This window comes from Saccostrea echinata, unplaced genomic scaffold, assembly GCF_033153115.1.
Source record: "Saccostrea echinata isolate AGI-Se365-2 ecotype Australia unplaced genomic scaffold, CSIRO_AGI_Sech_v1 ptg000033l, whole genome shotgun sequence".
Taxonomy (NCBI): Eukaryota; Metazoa; Mollusca; class Bivalvia; order Ostreida; family Ostreidae; genus Saccostrea; species Saccostrea echinata.
The window spans coordinates 30783172-30806020 of record NW_026889782.1 but is presented as its reverse complement, the minus strand read 5'-3'; the positions used below and the strand labels follow the sequence as shown (position 1 = coordinate 30806020).

The 22849-nt window shown below is 33.2% G+C and overlaps 1 protein-coding gene across 5 annotated transcripts in view; it reads right to left on the bottom strand.

Moving 5' to 3' along the window:
* The window catches only part of LOC133199111 (neogenin-like), a 33350-nt gene extending 23111 nt beyond the window's left edge, over positions 1-10239 (bottom strand). For all 5 annotated transcript variants that reach the window (XM_061334985.1, XM_061334987.1, XM_061334984.1 and 2 more), the window contains exons 1-6: positions 9967-10239; positions 7539-7701; positions 2995-3125; positions 2440-2727; positions 1136-1301; positions 361-503 (exon numbers count right to left, since the gene is read on the bottom strand). In XM_061334985.1, the coding sequence (XP_061190969.1) occupies positions 361-503; positions 1136-1301; positions 2440-2727; positions 2995-3125; positions 7539-7701; positions 9967-10048 (973 nt within the window). In that variant the 5' untranslated portion in view covers positions 10049-10239. The remainder of the gene's footprint in view (positions 1-360; positions 504-1135; positions 1302-2439; positions 2728-2994; positions 3126-7538; positions 7702-9966) is intronic.
* Between the last annotated feature and the right edge of the window lie 12610 nt (positions 10240-22849).

Below are 22849 nucleotides of genomic sequence, written 5' to 3'. Positions count from 1 at the left end.
AATCTGCAAGAGATTCAAATGCACGAATTCCAACAGAAGGGACAATACTATTTTCAGAACAAATTAACAACTTGCTGCAGAGATCCATTCAGAAGCTTGGGGCATGTTACATAGGCTCAATACTAGAGATCATCTCAATAGTTTTGGGGCATGCTGAAACTTTGTTCAATTGAATTAACCTTCAGGTAACAAATATTTCATATAACATTCACAACTCAATCACTATTTTCATTTGTTGCTGACAGATTTTTAATTGATGATTTAGAAATAAAAGATGCAGTATATAATAGCTGGTTTATTACAGTGTATAATAGCTGGTTTATTACAGTGTATAATAGCTGGTTTATTACAGTGTATTACCTAGGACAGTAAGAGTAGCTTCTGAGTCTATGGAGTCCTCCATGTTGCTTGGCCGACATGAGTACGTCCCTGCATCTGATTTCTGGACATTGAAGATCTGAAGACTGCCTGCTCCCGTCATCTGAAGTCTGCCCTGTGTCAATCTGAAAGACAGAACATACCACTTAATGTGATAAAATCTGAAGACAGGACATTCCACTTAATGTGATAGTTATTATAGTAAGCTGCTTAATATGATATTAAAGACAATAGTGTCGCTAGGCAATAGTGAAATCTGTTTTTGTGCCTTTTTTGTTTCAACTTTCCAAAAATTGACTAATTTTGTTTTTCTTTGTGCAAAATTCTTATTTGAAAATTCCAATGACATAATAAGCATTATTAGTAGCTATGGCTTCATTGCTGAAAGTTTGACATGTTGCTGGTTAAAATGAATGATATGCAAAGTAAATAGGCAAATGTCAAATAATTTTCCTTCTCTTCCTAAACAGAAAGTAACTCACTAAAAGAAAACATTTCTTTATACTCTAATTTGATAGATAATGAAAGATAAAATGTTTCAATAAAATTAATAAATATTTCTAATATGATGCTACTTACTATAACTGATGAAAGTTTGCAAATTGCTGTTTTGAAAATGAATAATATGTAATATTCAACTGGAATCTAAAAGTAGAATAGCTTAATCTGCAAAACAGATTTAGCAGATCCAAAGGATACCTGTCTGGATTCAATTGTGATAAAGGTACAAAAGAAGGAGAAGGATTTGTTTACTTACGTGAAATCTATTGTCAGTCCATCCTTAAGCCATGTGATGACTGGCTGCTTCCCGAGGTGGTCCCTCCCATTAGCCCCGCAGAACAGGACGGTGGAGGACCCCTCCTGTATCTTAGTATCCATAGGTGTGATAACAAAGGACGGGGCCATGCCCTCCTTCAGAGATTCTACAAAACATGGACAATAAACATGATCAATGAAGAAGACATTTAATGAAGAAGACAATTAATTAAGATAAAGACGATTAATTAAGACAATGAAAAAGACAATTAATTAAGATAAAGATGATTAATTAAGAAGACAATGAAGAAGACAATTAATGAATAAGAAATTTAATGAAGAAAACTCGCCTTGAGAAATTCTACAAAGTGATTTATTATCATGCTCTTCGCTTACTAAAATCTGGCATCAATGATAATATTCCAAAAGAAATCTAAATCTTAAGTGAAGTGTGATCAATTAAAGAATACCTTAAGACTGGTTCCAGGCTAACAGATTGTCTTAGGCATGGCACCAGGACTTGCTTTATGCCTTAGACTATTACTCATACATATTATATAATTCAGTGTACGCACAAGGAATATAACATGACACCAGGCCATGTTATGTGCCTTACACTTTTACTCATTCAAATAATGGTAAAGGGACACAAGAAATAGGGCCTTCTACAAGACACAGCTGCAGCCTTATTGCAGAAATGCATGACAGAAGAAGATTAAGATAAGAAGACAAGAGAGCTAGCCTCCACTGCTTTAGCATCATCTCTAGTCGTACCTATATTGCTTTAGCCTCATCTCTAGTCGTACCTATATTGCTTTAGCCTCATCTCTAGTCGTACCTATATTGCTTTAGCATCATCTCTAGTCGTACCTATATTGCTTTAGAATCATCTCTAGTCGTACCTATATTGCTTTAGAATCATCTCTAGTCGTACCTATATTGCTTTAGAATCATCTCTAGTCGTACCTATATTGCTTTAGCCTCATCTCTAGTCGTACCTATATTGCTTTAGCCTCATCTCTAGTCGTACCTATATTGCTTTAGCCTCATCTCTAGTCGTACCTATATTGCTTTAGAATCATCTCTAGTCGTACCTATATTGCTTTAGCCTCATCTCTAGTCGTACCTATATTGCTTTAGAATCATCTCTAGTCGTACCTATATTGCTTTAGAATCATCTCTAGTCGTACCTACATTGCTTTAGCCTCATCTCTAGTCGTACCTATATTGCTTTAGAATCATCTCTAGTCGTACCTATATGCTTTAGTTGTACCTATATTGCTTTAGCATCATCACTAGTTGTACCTATATTGCCGTTCTGTTCCAGTTTTGCCAGACGACTACTTCTTCCTCTCTCAATATTCTCCGCCTGACAGTAATACGTTCCAAAGTCCGCGAACTCCACGGGATTGATCTCTAGTACCCCGTCCTGATAAATCCGGATGTTAGATTTGACATCTCGTAACACGTTGTTGTCTTTGTACCACGTGACGTTCGGTGCAGGTAGACCGTCACCACGGCACTGAAACATGGCAACATCCTGAAGATAGATGGTAAGATCCTGAGGCTGGATGAGGAAGTTTCTAGAAAGATCTACAAAAAAAAAATAATAAATAAAATCAATTATATTAGAAAATTTTCCCAAATCAGGAATCTATTTACTCTGCTGTAAATTAAAGTCAAAGTGCTTGATAAATTTGAAAATGAGTATATTATGCAGTTCATATTATCAGACTGTGTAAAAACTATAATCTTACAAAAAATATCCTAGACCTAATCTTTTTTACTTGGAACTTTGAATTCAGAGTGTGGTGCCTTGCTGTAATTGTATAATCACATTGACCTTATATCTATACTTACATGCTGTTCTCAGACTAGCCGTCCTGCTGACTATCGTCCCCAGGTTAGGTAGACTGGACATACACTGATACAACCCTCTGTCTGAGTTCTGAACATCAGTGATATGTAGTGACCCATTGGACCAAACATTCCTGAAAGAAAACAAGCATTTTAATTAAATACTAGTCTGTTATGATCAATATTATGATGATAGTAAAAATACTCCTACACTGCTATATTTGATCCCAGCATAAAGTCATTTGAAAAAAAAATTCTTCTTGTAAAACCCTCTTGGCCAATGAGTGACGCCACGATTTTTGAAGGGTAGATTCAAGTTTGGAATATGTACAATAGGGCTGCGCAATAATATCATTATTCCAGTGTATTGCAATTTGTTAAGAAAAAATATTATATAAGAAGATTATTTTTGTAATTTTCATTGGCTGAAAGGACGTCACGTGATATTCCTCCTTTTGAGATATCGACGCGAAAGCGCCTCCGCGGAAAATGATATCGCACGACACTCCGTTCGATTGCACGAAGGTTAGTTCGTAGAACATGATGTCATAATATAAGAAGCGTGTTTTGAACCATTGTGACGTAATGACAGCCAAGTCTGTTCAGTTAGGACTGTGTCAGTGCATTCACTTTGAGTGATTATATAATATTACTATTACGGACTTCAGTGTAGGTCGATATGTGGTTATAAGGACTCATGTCTCGGTCGCCATCACTTTCTGTGTCTTCGGTAAATATCAATTGCCATGAGTCCTTATAACCACATATCGACCTACACAAAGTAAAATAGTGAAATCAACTTGGAACTTTTTTGTTACAACGTACTTATAAAAGTTTTATACACTCTGCTTATAAATTGAGGTTAATAAAATAAGAAAAGAGCATTTTAACTGATATCAAAATATTGCAATACATATCGCAATACAGTTCCAAATATCGCAATATATCGCAATATGAAATTTTCAAACGATACCCAGCCCTAATGTGCAACTTGTCATTGTAGCATCAGATATATATATCCCAAAACAACACCATTGCTGGGTTTGTAATTAAGATTTTTATATCGCTATGAATCTTTTTCAGAAACTGAAATTTTTAAAGTCAACCATTTGGAAAATATGGGCCACACATAGCATCTAAGGCATGACTTCTGACCCCTGTCCCTAAAACTGTTTAAATCCTAAAATAGCAGGTCAGGTTAAATATTGAAAAATAAGTAACCTCACTTTTCTTACAATAACTGGCCATGATAAATCATGTTAAATTAGTAACCTATTCCAACAGTAAATGTATCTCACGAAGTTCAAGTCAAGGACGGTGTGGTCGTTAAAGTGTACCCCCCTTTCCTTGATTTATTACCTGCAATTATGGTAATATGCTTCTCCAAATCAGTGTGCTTTACCCTATTTCCAATATTTCAGTATAAAAATATTTAACAAAGTGGAGGATGTATTTGAAAATTTTAAAGTTGTATCGACATCACAGAGGAGCAGCATCAGACAAAATGTATAATCTTCTTCCCTGATAATCTCCCTCAGTAAGTATATTGGTAAGCCTAGATCTGTTTTAATTCTATACAACAAAGACATCCTCCAAATTAGTCATGTTAAAAACAAGGATCTCCCCCTCCGACCCAGATAAAAAAACACACTCCTTCATAATTTCATATATCCATGCTATCTAAATGAAAATCTTTTGCTGATTAAATAATTATCCTCAGCTTCAGGGAGCTAGCCATGTCTACAGGATTGACTTTCATGTTTACTATTAATACTTCAAAGTCTGATAGCGTGAGTCACTCATTCACATCTCATTCTGCCTCTCTCTTTCTCCTTCATTTTTCTGGGTCTTTTGTATGTTTTGACACTTCTTCCTGACAAGCAGAAGGCTTAAGCTTCTTTTGACCCTGACAACACGCTCTTCTTTACCAACTTATATTTGAAAAAAAGCCCTTTAATCTTGAGGCTGAACATCAAAACATCATCTATAGAACTTTATACAGACACTGTGATCTACTTAGATAAACTTCTGTCAAATAAGATGTACATGTCAGTTTTTTCTTTCTAATTAGAGAATATTTCACATCTTCCCAACACAATATTTCTGCTCTTCATCTTGGACTGTGATTAAGATGTGTTGGTATATTGATCTGTGACTGAAAAGTTGGCATATGTTCCCAGAGAAGTCTTAATCTTCAAGAATTTTGAAAACTTATTTTTTTCAAGATAAACACTTCAGAAGTGTGCAGAATATGGTTTAGAGAAATGATCAAAATATTTACATCTATGTGATGTGGATCCAAAAAGTAGCAAGGTCACTGTTGAAACTGAACACCAATGGAAGTGAAATTGACCCATTAAACCCCCCTTCCCAAACAAAACCTTGATCTTTAATATGAGATAATACATCCAGGTGGGCTTCAATCCATTTTATTCCCCTCTTTCAGCCTCTTGATTAATTATTCCTCCTTTAGATTTTGAAAACTCAAAAAATATATTAAAAGAACATCTTTTTTCACGTTATCAGAATTTTAAGATCATGCTATGATCAGAGAACACTGCTAATCATCTTTAAAGCTTAATGATGTTAATGTTTCATCAAGATGTTCAAGATGATTTAAAAATGCATCAGTTATAAATAAACCTAAGAGAATTTTTTTCAGCAATTACAGATAACTCATGGGTGACCCACAGTTCCCCTCCCCCCCCCCCCCCCCCCTCTCTCTCAAAGACTCAAACACACACACACACACACAGAGCACCAATTTGAAAGAACATTTTTAAAATCATTATGATTGTATGAATTAATAGTTAATACATGCATTTAATGCACATCTGACAGTTGTTTGAATTTGGAAAACATATTTTTTTTTCCAAAATAAGGAAAAGAGAGAAAAAGAGAATCTTCTTTTGATATTTTACTTTTTCCAGTGTTTATTTTTATATAATTGAAATTGCTGGACCAACTTCTGCATGTAAAATTCCACGCAGTCCAATAACAAAATATAGGACAACTGGAACAATTAAGTCTAGATCATTAAGACAAGGACCAAGAGTTCATCCCACAGATAAGCATTTGCACTGTCTTTCAAATAGGGGTGCAACGATACACAAATCTCGCGATACAATACGTATCAAGGTATTCAGTTCACAATATGATACGTATCACGATGCATGACAAAGTAAAGAAGTCTTTCAAGTTTGTCATCATATTTTTTAAAACTCGACAGGGTTATATCAAATATTCATATTTTTGATAATTAAAATATCAATTTGTTAACTTTATTTGGATTGATAGGTAGAACTTTGAGTTGTAACATTATTCTAAACCAAAGAAGAACATTTACATGGAACTACGGTAGCCTGGATTCAAAGTTCAAATATGACTTAAATTCATAAAAGGGGGCCTTTCCTCATAATCTTCCTTTTAAATTGGAATGAAAAATGAAGACATTCATTCTTTTATTCCTTTTATTTACGTAGAAAACCAGTTGTTATTTTTCTCATGTTATCACGTTCTAGTCCACAAGTTGGAAATACACGCATGATGAGATACCGTGTATTACCATAGAATACTTTTAGACCTAAAGGGTTTATCACTTGTATTAACATCAATAACTTTTAATCACAATCATTAGGAATGAGATAAAGTCCTTCACCATGTTAAATTTGAGGTCTGTAAGATGCTGGAAAGGAGTTTAATTGCTGTTACTGCGTTAGTTTTGCGCAGAAGCCATTTTGAAATTGTAAACGAGGAAACAAAACGGATGATTCGGATAATTCTGGACCGATTGAACCGAACTGTGATATCAGTTTAGCGTATCATGAATTGAACCATGGAAAAATATACCACAATATACCGTCAAACGGTTTATCGTTGCACTCTTACTTTCAAATATATTTTTGAAATGCCATACAAGTTTTCAGTTTTTGGAAATCTCTTATAAATCTTTTTTTCCCCCATAATGATGCTATTTTTAGAGACTATATCCAATTGGAAAAAGTTTGTAAGGCCTAAAGCTCTTTTTTAAAAAGAAAATTTTGAGTCAATGATTTTTCTTACCATTGTTTATCAGAAATAGAACATTATGAGATTTTCTGGGGCTTATTAACAAATTTATCTAATAATACATTACAAAGACCTAACAATTTCCTGTCATTTATTCAATTCACACACACGTATTAGATATCATGATTAACATGATTAAGTTAATTCTTCATTAGAGTAAATTTTTCTTTTCTTCACAAGCCAAAGAAATTAGAGAGTAAATTCAACAAATGAGCATTCAAATGAGGGACTTGTTTTATTCATAAACAATAATTCCATTTCACTTCAGCAAAAACTATAACAGTTCAAGCCTCAAATCAAACTAGATCAGTCAATGTGTTCATGTTTTCTTAAAATTCAATTTAGACCCATGTACGTATAAAATCTAAATTTTAAAATTAATTCAAAATTAAGACAGACAAGAAGCAGAACATTCAACTTCATGTTTCGTCCCCCTTTTCCCCCTGCATTCCCCAAAATTTATGAGACTAAACGTTTACTTGTTAGCATCAAGATCCAATGGTTGGCCGTCCTTGATCCATGTGACCTTGTGTGACGTAGAGTCTGATTGGGCAGTGCAGTGGAGCGTGGCAGCTTCACCCCTGGACACCACCAGGTCGCTCGGTTCTATTAGGAATGTGAATTCTGTGAAACTTGGTATTGCTGAAAGTATACAAACATAGATGTGTGACAATCTAGATCATTCAACATGCAACAACATTACAGCTGAAACATTACAGCTGACAGATGAAAAGTTTTTAGATCTACAAGTCCATTTCTCCCCTCCCTATTGTCATGATTGTGCACAAGGCGAGCCATGGCCTGCACTTCATACAACTCAGTCTCTGTTAGAACTCTCTTTTCCTTTTAAAGCAATCATTCTCAAATTTCCAAACTTTTGGGGGGTTGGTTTTTAAATTTCAAAAGATTCACTTTTTCCTAGAATTTATAACACTTTTACAGAATGATTATCTTTAAACAGTAAAAGACAATTGGAAATATATTATATTTTTGTAGCTTATGGAATCAAATATGGCTAACCTGGTTGAACTTCAAGGCTGAATGTAAAAAAAACAACTGGTGAATGGTTAACGGAGGCAACCTTATTCTCAGAAGTTCCAATAATAATATTTTTTTTAAGACCAGTGAAGTGAATTAAACTAATGTTTTACGACAATAAATAACATTCTGCCTTTTGACTAACAAATCTGTTCAAAAAATAAAAATAAACATTTAACATGTTTAATAGTTTGAAGCAGGCCATCGAGGAATTAGTGGTGGATCATTAGCTCCCTACTCCCTATATATACCAGTTTTTGCTGGATTGTATTAAGACCCTGCAGCTAAGCCTGTCCACTTTTCTACAGAGAATAGCTTATACTTTTGAAGTCACCAGTCTATGCGAAAGACATTGGACCGTCGGACCTGACTGATGTGCAATGCCTCTGGTCCAACGTGTCATTTTTTTTTACACCGGACCAGAATGTCCGATGTCTCAGTGTCCGGTTTTGAGCTTTACTATTTTGATGCAGAGTCTTATAAGTAAAAAATATTGCACAATTCCAAATACATAACTGAATGTTATAAAAACCGCATGGACAGTCTACAGTATTATGCTATCTCCTTGGTTCTGCAATTTCATGTTTCACTTTTTTTAACATTAAGTTTTTTAGTCCGGCAAAACCTATGTGTTCATTAATTACAGAGTTGTGGAATACTGCCGGTCATGCCGGCAAAAAAGGCATGTGACCGATAAAAATGCTATCGATGTCGTTCCAAATGACCAGCCCCTTTTTTGGTTAAAGTTTTTTTGTTTTTCCATTTATCATTGACACACTTCCCAGCTTAATTATCGTACCTTATATACGATTGCGTAATACTTCTTCTTTATATGAGATTGAGGCTGAAAATGAAAGCGAAACCAGCATGGTCTCGTGACCTATTAAATTTACAACTGGGGCAGAATTAGGTAGAAAACATAAAGAAACAGATAAAGGCAAGCTCAATATGTAAAGAATTCAAACACAGTTGGGGAAAGCGGTAAATCTAGTACTTTCAACTGTCCCAGATTTCTTTTTTTTTCATCAATCATGTTGATATCTTTATTATTGATGCACACAATTTCTTCAAAGTTTTTAAGACTTGTTTTCTAGGTTTATATAATTCCCAAATGCATTAACGTTTACTATGCTGAATTGGCATTGTCACCTGCCCAAAAGCGGTGAAATCTAGTATTGTTATAAATGCAAAAAAAAAAAAAAAAATGGAACAGGACTTGGAAATGGAGACTGAATGTTATTTTATTATTAAGTAAATAGAAGTGTAATGAAATAAATAAATGTTATGCTTTTTTTAAAATTTTGCGACGTACTATTTCAGACCGGTAAAAATCACTTCGGACTGGCTTATTTTGTCTTCTTGTCGGTCCGAATGACTGGCTATCTGAAAAAGTTTTCCACAGCTCTGTAATTACACAGGACCGAATGTCCTGTGTGGTCCAAACAACTTTCACTAAGAATGAGTCACAGATATATTATAAGACACAGGCAAACAGTTGTAATGTTCAAGACTAGTGAAGACACCGGGGTTTCAACTCACAATATAAACAGGTCACAGATAACATGGATAAATATGAAAGAGGGCATAATTAAGTTTCATATGCACAGGGATCTATAAACATGATAAAAGTTTACAAATGTCACGAAATGTGTAAAGAAGAAAATAACTTAAAAGTCATGTATCTCTGATCATTGAACAAAGCAATAAGACTTTAATTAAATTGCATTTAAGCAAGTTAAAAAACCCACATGTCAACATTTGCCCGTTTATACACACATCTAAAATGGACACAGATCCTAGATACTTTTAGCTCTTACAATGACTCAGAAAAAGTCGATTTCATTTCCAGGAGCCAATGATTTTACTTACCCTGAACATATTCGCAAAATATTGCTGAAAAGGTCAACACACACAAGACAATCCGACACTTTCTTCTATGGAATAACCCCATGGTTTTAGTTATTGAATGATTTCCCCATTAAAAAAATAAATGTTTCGTAATAATCACATCGTAGCAGATCGTTAATGGAGAACCCTGATCAGTAGAAAAAGGGGGAAATCGCGATAGAGTTGTAATGATTCCGACATATTTTTCTGTTCTCTAACCCGTCGCCATTTTTTTTCACAACACAAAAGCCGGGGTCAAGTTGCCCATATAAGGAATGACCCCAATTTGCATAATCGTTAGACGGCGCTAAGTGAAGAAAGACAACTGCGTCAATACCGCGGGAAGTACACTTTGAGTTACCTATCCTGAACCAAAGTACTGACCAAAAAATATATTGTACTTTCCCCCCTTTCAAACTAAGCTATAATTCAGTAAAGTTTCATGTAGGAGATGTACAAAGAACAACAGAAATAATTGTGTAAAAATAAATAAATAAACTAAAAAAAATCCTTTGCAATATTAAGCTGTATACAGTTGCATTAAAGCCCGGCAAAGTCTTTTCATATTGTGTAGACAGCTCCATATTGTAGCAATTTTCAAATCAAGAAATGCAGTGGCGGATTTAGAAACTGAAGACGCTTCTAGCGCCCGCTCAAATAAAGACAAGAGTTGATATTTTTACGCAAAGTTATTGTTACCTGTTATCGATAAATTTTTTAACTTAAGTTTAAACTTCATAATTTCATATAGAAATAACACTTATTCAACTCAGAGTTCTATCTTATCAGAGGGTCGATGAACCTAAACTCTCTCTCTCCCTGTCCCCTCTCTCTCCCTCCCTTCCCCTCTCTTTCTCCCCCTCTCCCTTAATTTCTCCCCCTTTCCCTCCCCCTCTCTCTCCAATGTTAATTAAGACACTTTGGACTAAAAGTAAAGCTATGAACTTTGATTATAAATACGCATAATATTTTTTTCACAAAGAAAAAAAAAACTGTTCTGTAAGACAGTTATAAGCTGACACAGATGCAATTGATGAAATATGTGTAAATCCGATTCTTAGGAATAAGGGTGGAGGCTTGAATCGTATGTACTGTCTTAATCTCTCAAAATAGCGTAACTATAAATGATAAAAAGAAACCAAAGGAAAGAAAATATAGAAGGGAAATATTTCCATTTCCTTTGTTTTTTATGACTTCCTAACTTTTTCCTTTGTACCGAGGAAGGGACAGGGCGCTCAGAAAATTTGATAATTTTTGCTTGTGTCGATCGTTGGTCTTTTTTTTTTTTCTTTCTTTCTTTTTTTTTTTTTATGCTTTATATAAAATTCAATTTTGACCTTTTACATGCATGTATCTATATTAATAGATCCGACACATAAGATATACAGCGTTGTTGGTTTTCTAGTGCTCTCTCTCTCTCTCTCTCTCTCTCTCTCTCTCTCTCTCTCTCTTCATAATTATAAGGATACCCACTTCCGCCCCAAGTCATAGAACTCTACACGGTCACTACGAATGGAAGTGAGATACAGTTCTTGGGACTTTTTTTTAAAATTAGAAATTCACTTTTATAAGGATATCTACTTCCGCCCCAACCCGAGGTTGAACTCTCGAAAATTTCTACTTGATAGACAAGGCGTGAGAAAAGATGAGGTTGAACTTCCGGATTGGAGTCGTTATAATGGGAGTCCTTAATCAGTGGTTGTGATTTTTAATAAAAAGGATTTTCCTCTTTCATTGGAAGTAAAAGCTACATTCATATTTTTTTTTTCTTTAATGGCGACCAGGGAACAGATAGTCAAATCCCCCCACCCCCTTAAAAGTTCATAATTGTTTGATTCACTTAAAGTATATGCTGTTACAGATAAGTTTAACTTGATAAATCCGTGGTCTGATAAAAATATTAAAATCTTGGAATATCATTCATTGAAAACGATAAAAGTCATTTTCTTTTTCATGGTGAAGATGCTTCAGACAGGTAAATCAGGATAGTTAAAAGTAAATTTGAAACAGCTTAAATAATTTAATACAATGAAGTCTGACTACATTTATACACAACGAGTGACAGGGTGAAATAACAGGACACAGAAGAGAGAAATACAGACAAAAGACCTAGATGCCAATACCACGAACCACGAGTCTCTGGTTAACCAACAACAGGAAAAAAAATTGCGACAATGACAGATTGGAAAACAATTTTAAAGAGTTTGAGAGTATTATAACTATATAACAATAGTTGGATGTAATATGATGAATATGATAATTCTTTCTTTATTAAACAACTTTAAGCCGTACGGCCCATCAGTATATACAAAATTAACATAATTATGCACGCATAGCGAGAGTATACGGGGGGTGGAACCCCTAATGCCCATCTGTCCGACTCCTCAACACCAACAATTACAGTAAGCATTAAACTCTTATACAAGAAGCACTTTGTTGAATTTTCAAAAAAGGCATTACAATCTTGAAGGTAGATATCCAACAGTCTTTCCTTATATAAAGATATAAACTGTATTGGATTAATAAAATCTTGATTGATCCAAAAATTCCGAAGTCCCATTCTAAACAACTCATCTTTAACATTATGCATATCATGATAAAAAAAAAGAAATAGAAGTTGTGAGGCTATGTTAAAAAGTATTTTGAAACATTAAATTTTAAGCAAATATTGCCAGTATTGCAAGTTCACAAATGTTTCTTTTGTACTATATAATGTTTTCTTTCTTTTCCTGAGTAAGATTCGGTATATAATTTAGTTACAGTTTTTTAATTGAAGATCTATTGAGAGCCAGCTTTTTATTCAGTAGTCGTCAAAACATTGCCCGATCATTTTCCAAATCATTTATTTATTTATCTATTTATTTTTTTTATTTTTCAATTTATTTTGAGTTGATTTTATTGATATATAGCGTGATTGCGATAAAAAAAAAATGTACAACAGAGACTGTTAGGGAGCCTACAGAGAATTAAAATGGATATCGTGGGTTACACAGAAACCGCATGGACAATATAGAATGTTCATAGATATCTGGGATTACACAAAAACAGTAGAGAATGTTACTGGATAAATGTTAAAATCCACCTGTGACATCCCTCTTTTGTTTGAGCGCTCCATTATTTTTCAGGAATAGAGAGTTGCAAATTACATAGAAAACGGAATTTGTTATATTTATATTCTCCTTCCCGTGCCTCTACCCAGGAAAAAAATTATAGAATTTTAATAAGTCTGTTTTCATTAAAGAAAATAAATGTGGTTCTGTTGAGAATCGAACCCAGTACCTTCACCTGATGAGTAGTCAGGTAACTTCAGTACACTTTCTTCCCCTTACTTTCTCTCTCTATATAAAATTTTAAATATTCATAAATTACTGATATGTTAAATGTATATTTGCAGTATATATCATAAATATTCTTTATCATATATTAACAAACCATAATAACAAGCATTTAAAAAGGTGGAGTTTAAGCCGGTTAATACATGTATACTCGTAGCGTTCAAATCCTTAAATGCAATGGGCCTCGGTCCCTTCGGGATCTCAGCTCCATTATACTTTTAAGGAATGGAGCGCTACTCGTACATTAACCCTAACGGATTTCACAGGGACAACAGCGATTTGTAATGGATATCTGGGATTACACAGAAATAACAGGGGATGTTGATGAATATATGGGTAGAAAAAAATACAGGGGCTACGAAAGGTTGTGTCAGGTGTTTGAAAGGAATACAGAGAGCACGAAAGATGATAATTGTGAGACATCAGGGAAATTAATGAATTAATTAATGAATTAATTAATGAATTAATTACAGTTATTGACGGGGGTAGTGGCTAAAATACTTAAAGGAATCTCAATTGGAAATTTGGTTCAAAAGTGATGATTAGAAAAATTATCTTTTCTGATAGACAGAAATTGAAAAGCCAATGCCAAAATTTTGAGAGACATTTGTCACTACATGACAGAAAAATGATCCGGATGCAGATACTAAAACACTTGTACATGTATGAACTATGTATTGTGTTTTGTAGTCTTCCTATTCAAATAAGGAGTTTATAATTTGGGATATTGTTATGGCAAATAATATGAATGTTAAAAATTTAAATAACAGAAAGTTAAAAACTATTATAAAGGTTCTAAAAGGAATACAAAATGTAAGCCCGGTACTATCATCATTGACACATTCCAGTAGAACTGTTTTGATGGAAATATTAAATTAAAATTATTCATTTACTTTTTATTTCGAAATGTATAGAAGACACAAGGGAAATGTTAAAAGTATATTTAAGTAGATACGATTAAAAAAATGCATTAAGCTACTTAATCGTTAAAGGTTATCACAATACAGATTTTGATAGGTGTAAGATTATAAGGTCACTAATTTGTGTTGTGTGTTTGTCACAAATATAAATGAACGTGATTTTTTTATAAAGACGTCGGGTTTCACAGTTTGATGAAGTTACCTTTAGGATATATGTAGCAAGAAGACTTATACATAGTACCGATATGTAATTGGGTATAGAAAATTTTCCTCATAATATTAAGCAGCGAAATGAATACATTACGAACAGTTTAATAACTGATAGTGACCTGTGTACATTGTACTGTAGTATAATTCTAAATTAAAAGAATCAATGGAATGTATTTATCATATCACTGTATTCAGGACTTATCAAATGATATAAATTTCACAAATTTTATAGACAATACAATAACCTTGAATGCAGATACAATCATACAAGTTGTGAGGTTATTTATTTTACACTATATTTTCTTCAGATTTTTCCGTTTCCAATCAAGACGAATTTATTGAACCATCAGTTTCAGTCAGATTTTACAAATGAAACAAACACAGATATACCAGACAAAGGTACAAGCCCCCACCCTGACATGCCCCTATATCTATTAGCAGTACAGGAATTATGAAATTACTGTCAAATATAAACCCATATAAGGCCTGTGGACCAGACAATATAAATGGCAGGGTTTTGAAAGACAAAAGAACGAGCCACACCTATCCTTACACTATTATTTTCAAAGTCATTAGAAACTGGTGAGATACCTACTGACTGGAAACATGCAAATGTAGCTCCAGCTTTTAAAAAGGGTGAAAAATACAAAGCAGTAAATTATAGGCCAATTTCATTGACTTGCATATGTTACAAGTTAATGGAACACATAATCACAAGCAACATCATGGCCCATCTAGAAAACAATAACATATGATCATTTACAACATGGGTTCAGGAAATCAAGATCATGTGAATCACAATTAATAGATTTTATCCAAGAACTAACATACAAAAACAATAACAACATACAAACTGACTTAATCATAATGGACTTTGCTAAAGCCTTCGATAAAGTTCCTCCTGTACAAGTTAAATTTCTATGGTATAAGACAACAGACATTAAACTGGATTCATGATTTTCTATCAGATAGAACACAAACAGTAGTTATAAATGGCATTTCCTCCACTTCTGTATCTGTCACTTCTGGCGTGCCCCAGGGAACAGTCCTTGGACCTATTCTTTTTCTTATTTATATAAATGACTTCCCTGAATATATCCATCATAGTAAACTAAGGCTCTTTGCTGACGATAGTATCATCTACAAAGAAATAAAAACACCAGAAGACTGTCACAAACTACAGTTAGATCTAGATGCAGCTGCACGGTGGGAGTCTGATTGGCTTATGGCTTTCCACCCAGACAAGTGTACTAAACTCACCATCTCTCACAAGAAACGGACATATTCTCAAAATTATATTCTACATGATCATGTACTTGAGTCAGTAAGCTCAGCTAAGTATTTAGGTGTAACATTACAGTCAAATCTAAAGTGGAACACACACTATGACAATATTATTGCAAATGCAAATAAATCATTAGGATTCCTTAAACGAAATCTGAAAATTTCAAACACAGAAGTAAAACCCAGAGCCTTTCAAGCAATAGTGCGCCCTAAACTCGAGTATTGTTGTAGTGTTTGGGATCCACATACGACACTGCATAGACAAAAACTTGAAATGGTTCAGAGAAGGGCGGCTCGCTATGTACATAACAATTACCACAATACCAGTAGCGTTACAGACATGATTAGTACACTACAGTGGCCAACACTAGCTGAGCGACGCCTCAAAACCAGATTAATAATGTTTTACAAGGTAGTTCATCAACTTGTTGCTATACCCACAGACATACTTATACCTACAGATGCAAGAACCAGACAAAATCACACACAAAAATACAAACACTTACAAGCATCAAAAGAAACATACAAATGGTCCTTTTTTCCACAAACTATAATACAATGGAATTTGCTTCCCCAGTCTGTTGTTCAAGCCACTAAAGTAGAATTTTTTAGAGAACAGCTAACCCCAGCTGTTCTCAACACTATCATTTCTTTTAATCACAAATGTAAATAAAAGCACAGTTTTTTCTTTATATTAAGTTTGTTTAGGTCACGCATGCGCACCAGCAAGTAATCTTCAGCGCTCTGAAGTTTTGCTGTGGATAGAAGAAGAATAGAAGAAGAAGAGAAGACAAAGGTTTCATGGCGGATGTGAACGGGCGACAGGGGATGTTTATTTAACCATGAGGTTTTATCTCACCTCTAATGTTTTCGGAGACCTGCGCTTTCTCTGCTCTCACTTTTTATTGTTTAATAGGATTTTGAGCATGATTAATGTTCGTTATCGTTATCAAATATATTCATGTAAGTTGAGATTTCTTATCTTTTGTAGTGTTATGGAGTATTCTCCCATTAATATGAAGACGTAAGATTAAAGATGATAACACAAGGTCATATAAATAGAAGTTAGAAATTATTGACTTTTTCACTAAATGTTGCTTTATGAATACCATTTACTCTGTTAGTGCAATTCTTGACACACTTTTACAAAAAGATGAATCGTGCAATACTATTTTTCTTCATCTCTCTCTTTCCTTGTGTGTGTGTGTGTGTGTGTGTGTGTGTGAGGGTGTGTGTTTTGCTGTAGCTAATTTTATCGAGAAGTGGTAACAATAGAATGAACTGAGATAAAATATTTTAATTTCAAAAACCATAGAATATTACAAAAATATGACAGAATATTTAAAGTGGAACATCATATACTATTAAAAAAACATTCTCATTTAGTTGAAAAATTATCTGTTTTTTTTATAACAGAAAAAGTGGAATTTGGAAAATCATGAAAGAAAGAAATAATAGAAGGACCAATTATTGCGATAGAGGCTATATTTAATATGAGGTGAATTACAGTTTTAATCAATCGACGAACACTGTATCGAAAAAAGTAATAAAATAGTTGAAAACAATTATACTTACATTCGGCTTCAGACGGATTCAAGTTCAAGTTCTTTATTTCTTTGCGTCACATCAGATTACATATATTAATAACTAAACATATATACAATATTATAAAATATAACAATATGAGAGTGAGCATAATCAATAAATAACAAGTAAACTATGTAGGATGTGTTTTCTAACAGGCAACTGTAATTATAAAACACTTAAAAATTTACAAATGTTTCATTCTTCTAGTGGAAGCTTGATATAAATATTTTCCAAGGTTACAAAGTTCCTTTATATTTTGTACACTTAGAAGTTGAATTAATTTCCAAACACTGGATTTCTTATAATAATACTTTTTCAAATACTTAGATCTAAGGTCATGATAAAAAGGACATTGTAAAATAAAATGAAATTCGTCTTTGATAACATTCAAAGAGCACATTTTACATAATCTGTTGTTTTTTTTCTAATTTCATTAACATATCTACCAGTTTCAACATTTAGACCATGGGCAGATAGTCTAATTCTGGCAATTTGTATTTTGTACATAAAATTAATAGGTTTACACAAGTAATATTGTATACCAAAATTATCAACCAAATGTTGGTATAGCGGGCTACGGGCATTGTAACAAATATTAGAAATCATAGTAGGGTTATTCACCTCAAGGAATCTTTGTTTTACTAACATATAAGTATTATCATTGAAATCTGCATCAAATATATAGCCAAGTCCCAGTTTATTAAGTTCATTTTGAATATCTCTGATCCAAATATCATTATTCTTTAATCTTTCTTCCAAGCATGATTTTAGTAGAATACTTTGTGTCCCCTTTAGTTTCAAAAATATTTCATAATTTTCAATTTTCTGGATTCCTTCATAGGCATTCTTCCAAGTTCGAAATACACAAGATTATTACGGGCACTTTTTTTTAAATGAAGTAACTTTTTACAAAAGAGACTTTATATTTTTTCTACATCTGGAGCTTTATGAAATCCCCACACCTCTGCTCCATAATTAAGAATACTACAGACATACATTTCAAAAAGTGATATTTGGGTTTCGACATTAAAATCAAAGTTGCAGAAATTTTTGTTCAACACATAAAATGCTTTTCTTTCCTGTTCAGCTACGTGCTTTTGAGTTATATTAAATTTACCATTATAATTGAAACACATTCCTAAATAACTGAATCTATCTACTATTTCAAGTTCTTGTCCATTGTAAACCCATTTTTCTTCATTTCGTAAACTTCTACCATTTCTAAAAACTAAAATTTTGGTTTTATCTGTATGAACTTCAAGACCCCATTTCTTATTATAAGTACTTAATTTATTCAATAATGTTTAAAGTGACATTGGTGAATCTGCAATAAGTACCATATAATCTGCATACATCAATAGAAAAATGGAAATTAACTGCAATTCAACATGAGGACAATTGTTTTCTAAAAAATGCATCTCACAATCATTAACATATAATGAAAACAATAGAGGTGATAAAACCTCCCCCCCTGTAGTAAACCCACATTATTTTCAAAATACTCCGACAGCATACCATTGAACTTCACACATGATTTCACACTAGCATATAGTGTTTAATAACATTGAACATTTTACCTGTTATACCTTGTTTAACTAATTTACACCACATTTTAGCTCTATCAATTAGATCAAATGCTTTTCGATAATCTATAAAATAGCAATATAGTCGGCCACCCTTTTCCTGCAAAAATTTATTAACTAATGTTTGTAGTACAAATATTGCATCAACCGTACTATTTCCAGGTTTAAAGCCAAACTGCGCGTCGGTAATGACAGAAAATCCCATCGACTGAAATAAAATAATTCTGTAAATCACATTTATGTGACGACTGACTTATACATGCCATTTACTGATTTTTCATATAGCAGCAGGGAGATGTGAATCTGGATAATGTTTGTATCATAATTAACAGAACGTTTATAACTCTTTACAGGAAATTTTAATCGCTGAGTAAGAGTGTATAGAAATGATTTTACCATAAAAGGACAATTAAGTCTGCTTCATAGGTAAACTATAAATATATCCAGCTTATTTGTTTTTATTGTTTTTATTGGACGTTTGTTTTTTAATAGAAACATACGAAAGACTTCTGAAGTGGGTCACAGTCTATTGTGAGAAGGCATTGTTATTTTTTTAAATTATAGGAAATTCTCTTCTTTGTAGTATTCGACTAATCGCGTTAACCTAGTGGTGCGGCGCTCGCTTCGATATTGGGAGGTTCCATTCTCGTTCCTAGGTCAAACCAAAGACTGGAACATATTCCTTCGCAGAATATAATTTCATTTTACCTTCGAGTAAAGGTTTGAAGCCCTATACGATATATGGTGACGTGTCATATGAGTATAAAATTCTCGAAAGGGACTAAAAACAACAATCAGTCAATCCTTACAATAATCTATTTCGAGTAATCTCTAAGTAAAAAAAAAGATACACATGCTGCTAAGAAAATGAAAAGTTTCATAGAATATGATTAAAGATCGTCGTTAGATTTCCTAACACTGCAAACATCACTGATCACGCACAAACAAAACTGGTGTTTTGATATTTCTTTCTTACACTTCCTGATTACATGTGTGTAATATTGAAATTTTGTTAATACAGTCAAATATGAAGATAACGAACAGTAATCAAACTCAAAAGTCCATTGAAACAATACACATTTAGAGCAGAACAAACACGGACCTCTAAAAAAATCAGGAGTGGGATCAAGTGCCATGGAGGAGTGGGCATCCCCTGTCGACCGGTCAAACCCGCCGTGTGTTCATTTTCATGATCCGGCAAACGAAAAAATCCGTATACAATTCAGTATTTAATTAATGGCCTAACATTTCGTATGAAAAACGCCAGTCAGCATTTGACTTAAAGATAAATTGTATTTTCTGACAAGGTCATTGTATCGATTATGGAATTTGCGAAATTATGACTTTAAACAAGACTGTTGATATACCTTACATAATAAATGTAAAATGTTCATTTTTATCATATTAAATATTTTTGGGAACGCTATAGGTCAGGAGTACCCAATTTAATACATAATTGACTTGTACCTTTATCTGTAAATCTGGCATTGAAAAACTGAAATTACAAAACAAGTAAATAAATAATAAAGGTTACTTGTAGATAGCTTAAGGTATGTCACTCGTGAAATTAGTTATATCAAGTTTTTTTTTTCAGTAGTATATTTTAGATAAGTACTCATATCGCATGACTCAAATCGCAAAGAATATTATTGAGCAACGGTACAATAAACTTGACCTTTTTGCACCTAAATTGTAACTCGTAGGTTAAATAATTTAAATTTTATCATATTTTACCAGATATAATCATGGCAATAAATATAATATTATATTACGTAAAATAGTTTCAGTAGTATTTATTTTTGGACAAATCATGCAAATTAATGCGCATAAATTATTGTATGAACTTTTTGCACTAAAAGTACCGGTATCTTATTTGGGATATTAAAAATCTTAATAGGCAGTAAAATTTCAGGAAACTATTATCCCTTAGCTCTGGTTTGTCAAATAAAGGGTTGTAGCCTGACAGTAAATTAGTTCTGACCAAAGATCCACTGTCTTTAAGTGCAAACATAATCTGATCTTGAACCAGAATGACACTTGTTAATTTCACACAATTTTGCTAGCTATTTCATTTCTAGAATAGGTGTTTAGTATGGAAAAGGAAGTATCTATTCCAGCTAACCATAATATATCAAAAGAGAATCTGCTTCCATTAACTTGCTCAGCAAATACAAATTATTAGAGACCGGTTGGCCTAAACGATAATGAAGTGTTAGCTTTTCCTGTAAAGAATACGGTAATTTACAATGCGTGCATTTGTCAATAGTAATAAAAAAAAATTTTATTGGTAAAGAATTTGATTCTTTCTAAATTATTTTTAATGCTTAATGGAACACATTACATTACATCAAGAAACAAACATTGCAAAGGTTGTCAATTTGTTTATTCCCAAGGAAAGAAAAAAAAAAATAAAATGGAGTCAATGAATGTAATATACAATGTTACATAATAAAAACTATATGTTGTCATAAGACAGTACTACCTACACTAAGGTGTTTTCCTCTAAATGCACACTCCTTCATATTTGGATAACCAACGAAAAAGCCACAATAATTTTATAGTTATATACAGAATATACAGATTATATACATGTTTCTGTCAAATCAAGCATAAAATGCTCAGTTGAACATGGGGCCCACAGGCCTCTTATGTAAGTATTTCCTATGATAAATCCATTACCAGTCTAAAATTACAGAATTTAATGATGTAAATTATGCTTATAAGAGAACTTTTGAAAGAATATGATTGTTTAAAAAAAAGGAGGGGGATTTTAGTCCATAATGGAACTTTTTGGATTTATTTTCAAACCAAAAAATGTTATTATTTTAGTGCATATCGTTTTGGTGAACTTAAAAAAGAATTAGATGCCAAAATGACAACTTTCAGAATTGATCGAATTCTCCCAACTTTTATCCGTATTTGGGTAGGCAAAATCCCTTTCAAACCCACACCCGATTAATTTTACCAAAAACCAATCCCCACCAACAATTTGCTTGTTTTATTGCCATATTTGGAATAAATAACACAATGTTACCTAGCGCCTGGCATTGGACTTGCGTCACCCTATGAGTATTAGTTTTACCGTCATCATTGTTGGATTGCACAAGGAGTACACATCATTATATCAGTAGGAATTAATTCATTGTGTGTTTTATAAGGATTAATTTATTTTACAAAGTTAACAGTAACTATAACAGGCAGTAAGTACAAGTTTAGGTATAGAACGGGGTAAAATAATCTGAAATGCAAATGGTTAGATTATATTTCGAAAAAAGGTCAAAGATCATTTGATGCCACATGCAAGCTATACATTGATACAAGTCCCTGAGGTTCATTCCTATTCTCTGCATCTAGAAACAATCAAAACGTTTTAAGCAAAATCGAAAGAACCAAAGCCATCTTTGTATTATGACACATAAAATGATATAAGGGGTCATGTCCCCCCCCCCCCTCCCGCCTCCGGGGTCTTCCTGGCCACCACCTTCCTCGAAGTGACAAATGATCTTGTATCTCGAAAATGTTGAAAAATTTCCCCCTAAATTAAAGCTATTGCTTAGGGACATAAAAGAACATGCAAATTCCTGACTTAAATCCCTGAGAAAACACACGACTATCTTCACAGTATGCAAAAATTAACTAAATTATGTTTGATAATTTGAAAACTACTCACTGGTAACCCTCACCTGATTTGTTGAGACTGGTAAACATACCCATTATTGGCCCTTAAGGTTAATTAAGGGGTATGTAGTATGAAGTATTAAGGTATGGGCCTGTACAAAATTGAACCAGTCAGGATTAAATTATCATTATCTTAGTAAAAATAACAAGAAGCACACTAGATATGTGATGAAATATTTAGAAACATAGAGAATTTTATTTCTCGTATAAAACATTTCCGATGTAAAGCAATCTGTAAAATGTATTGTTTTCGTCATATTTTTTTTCG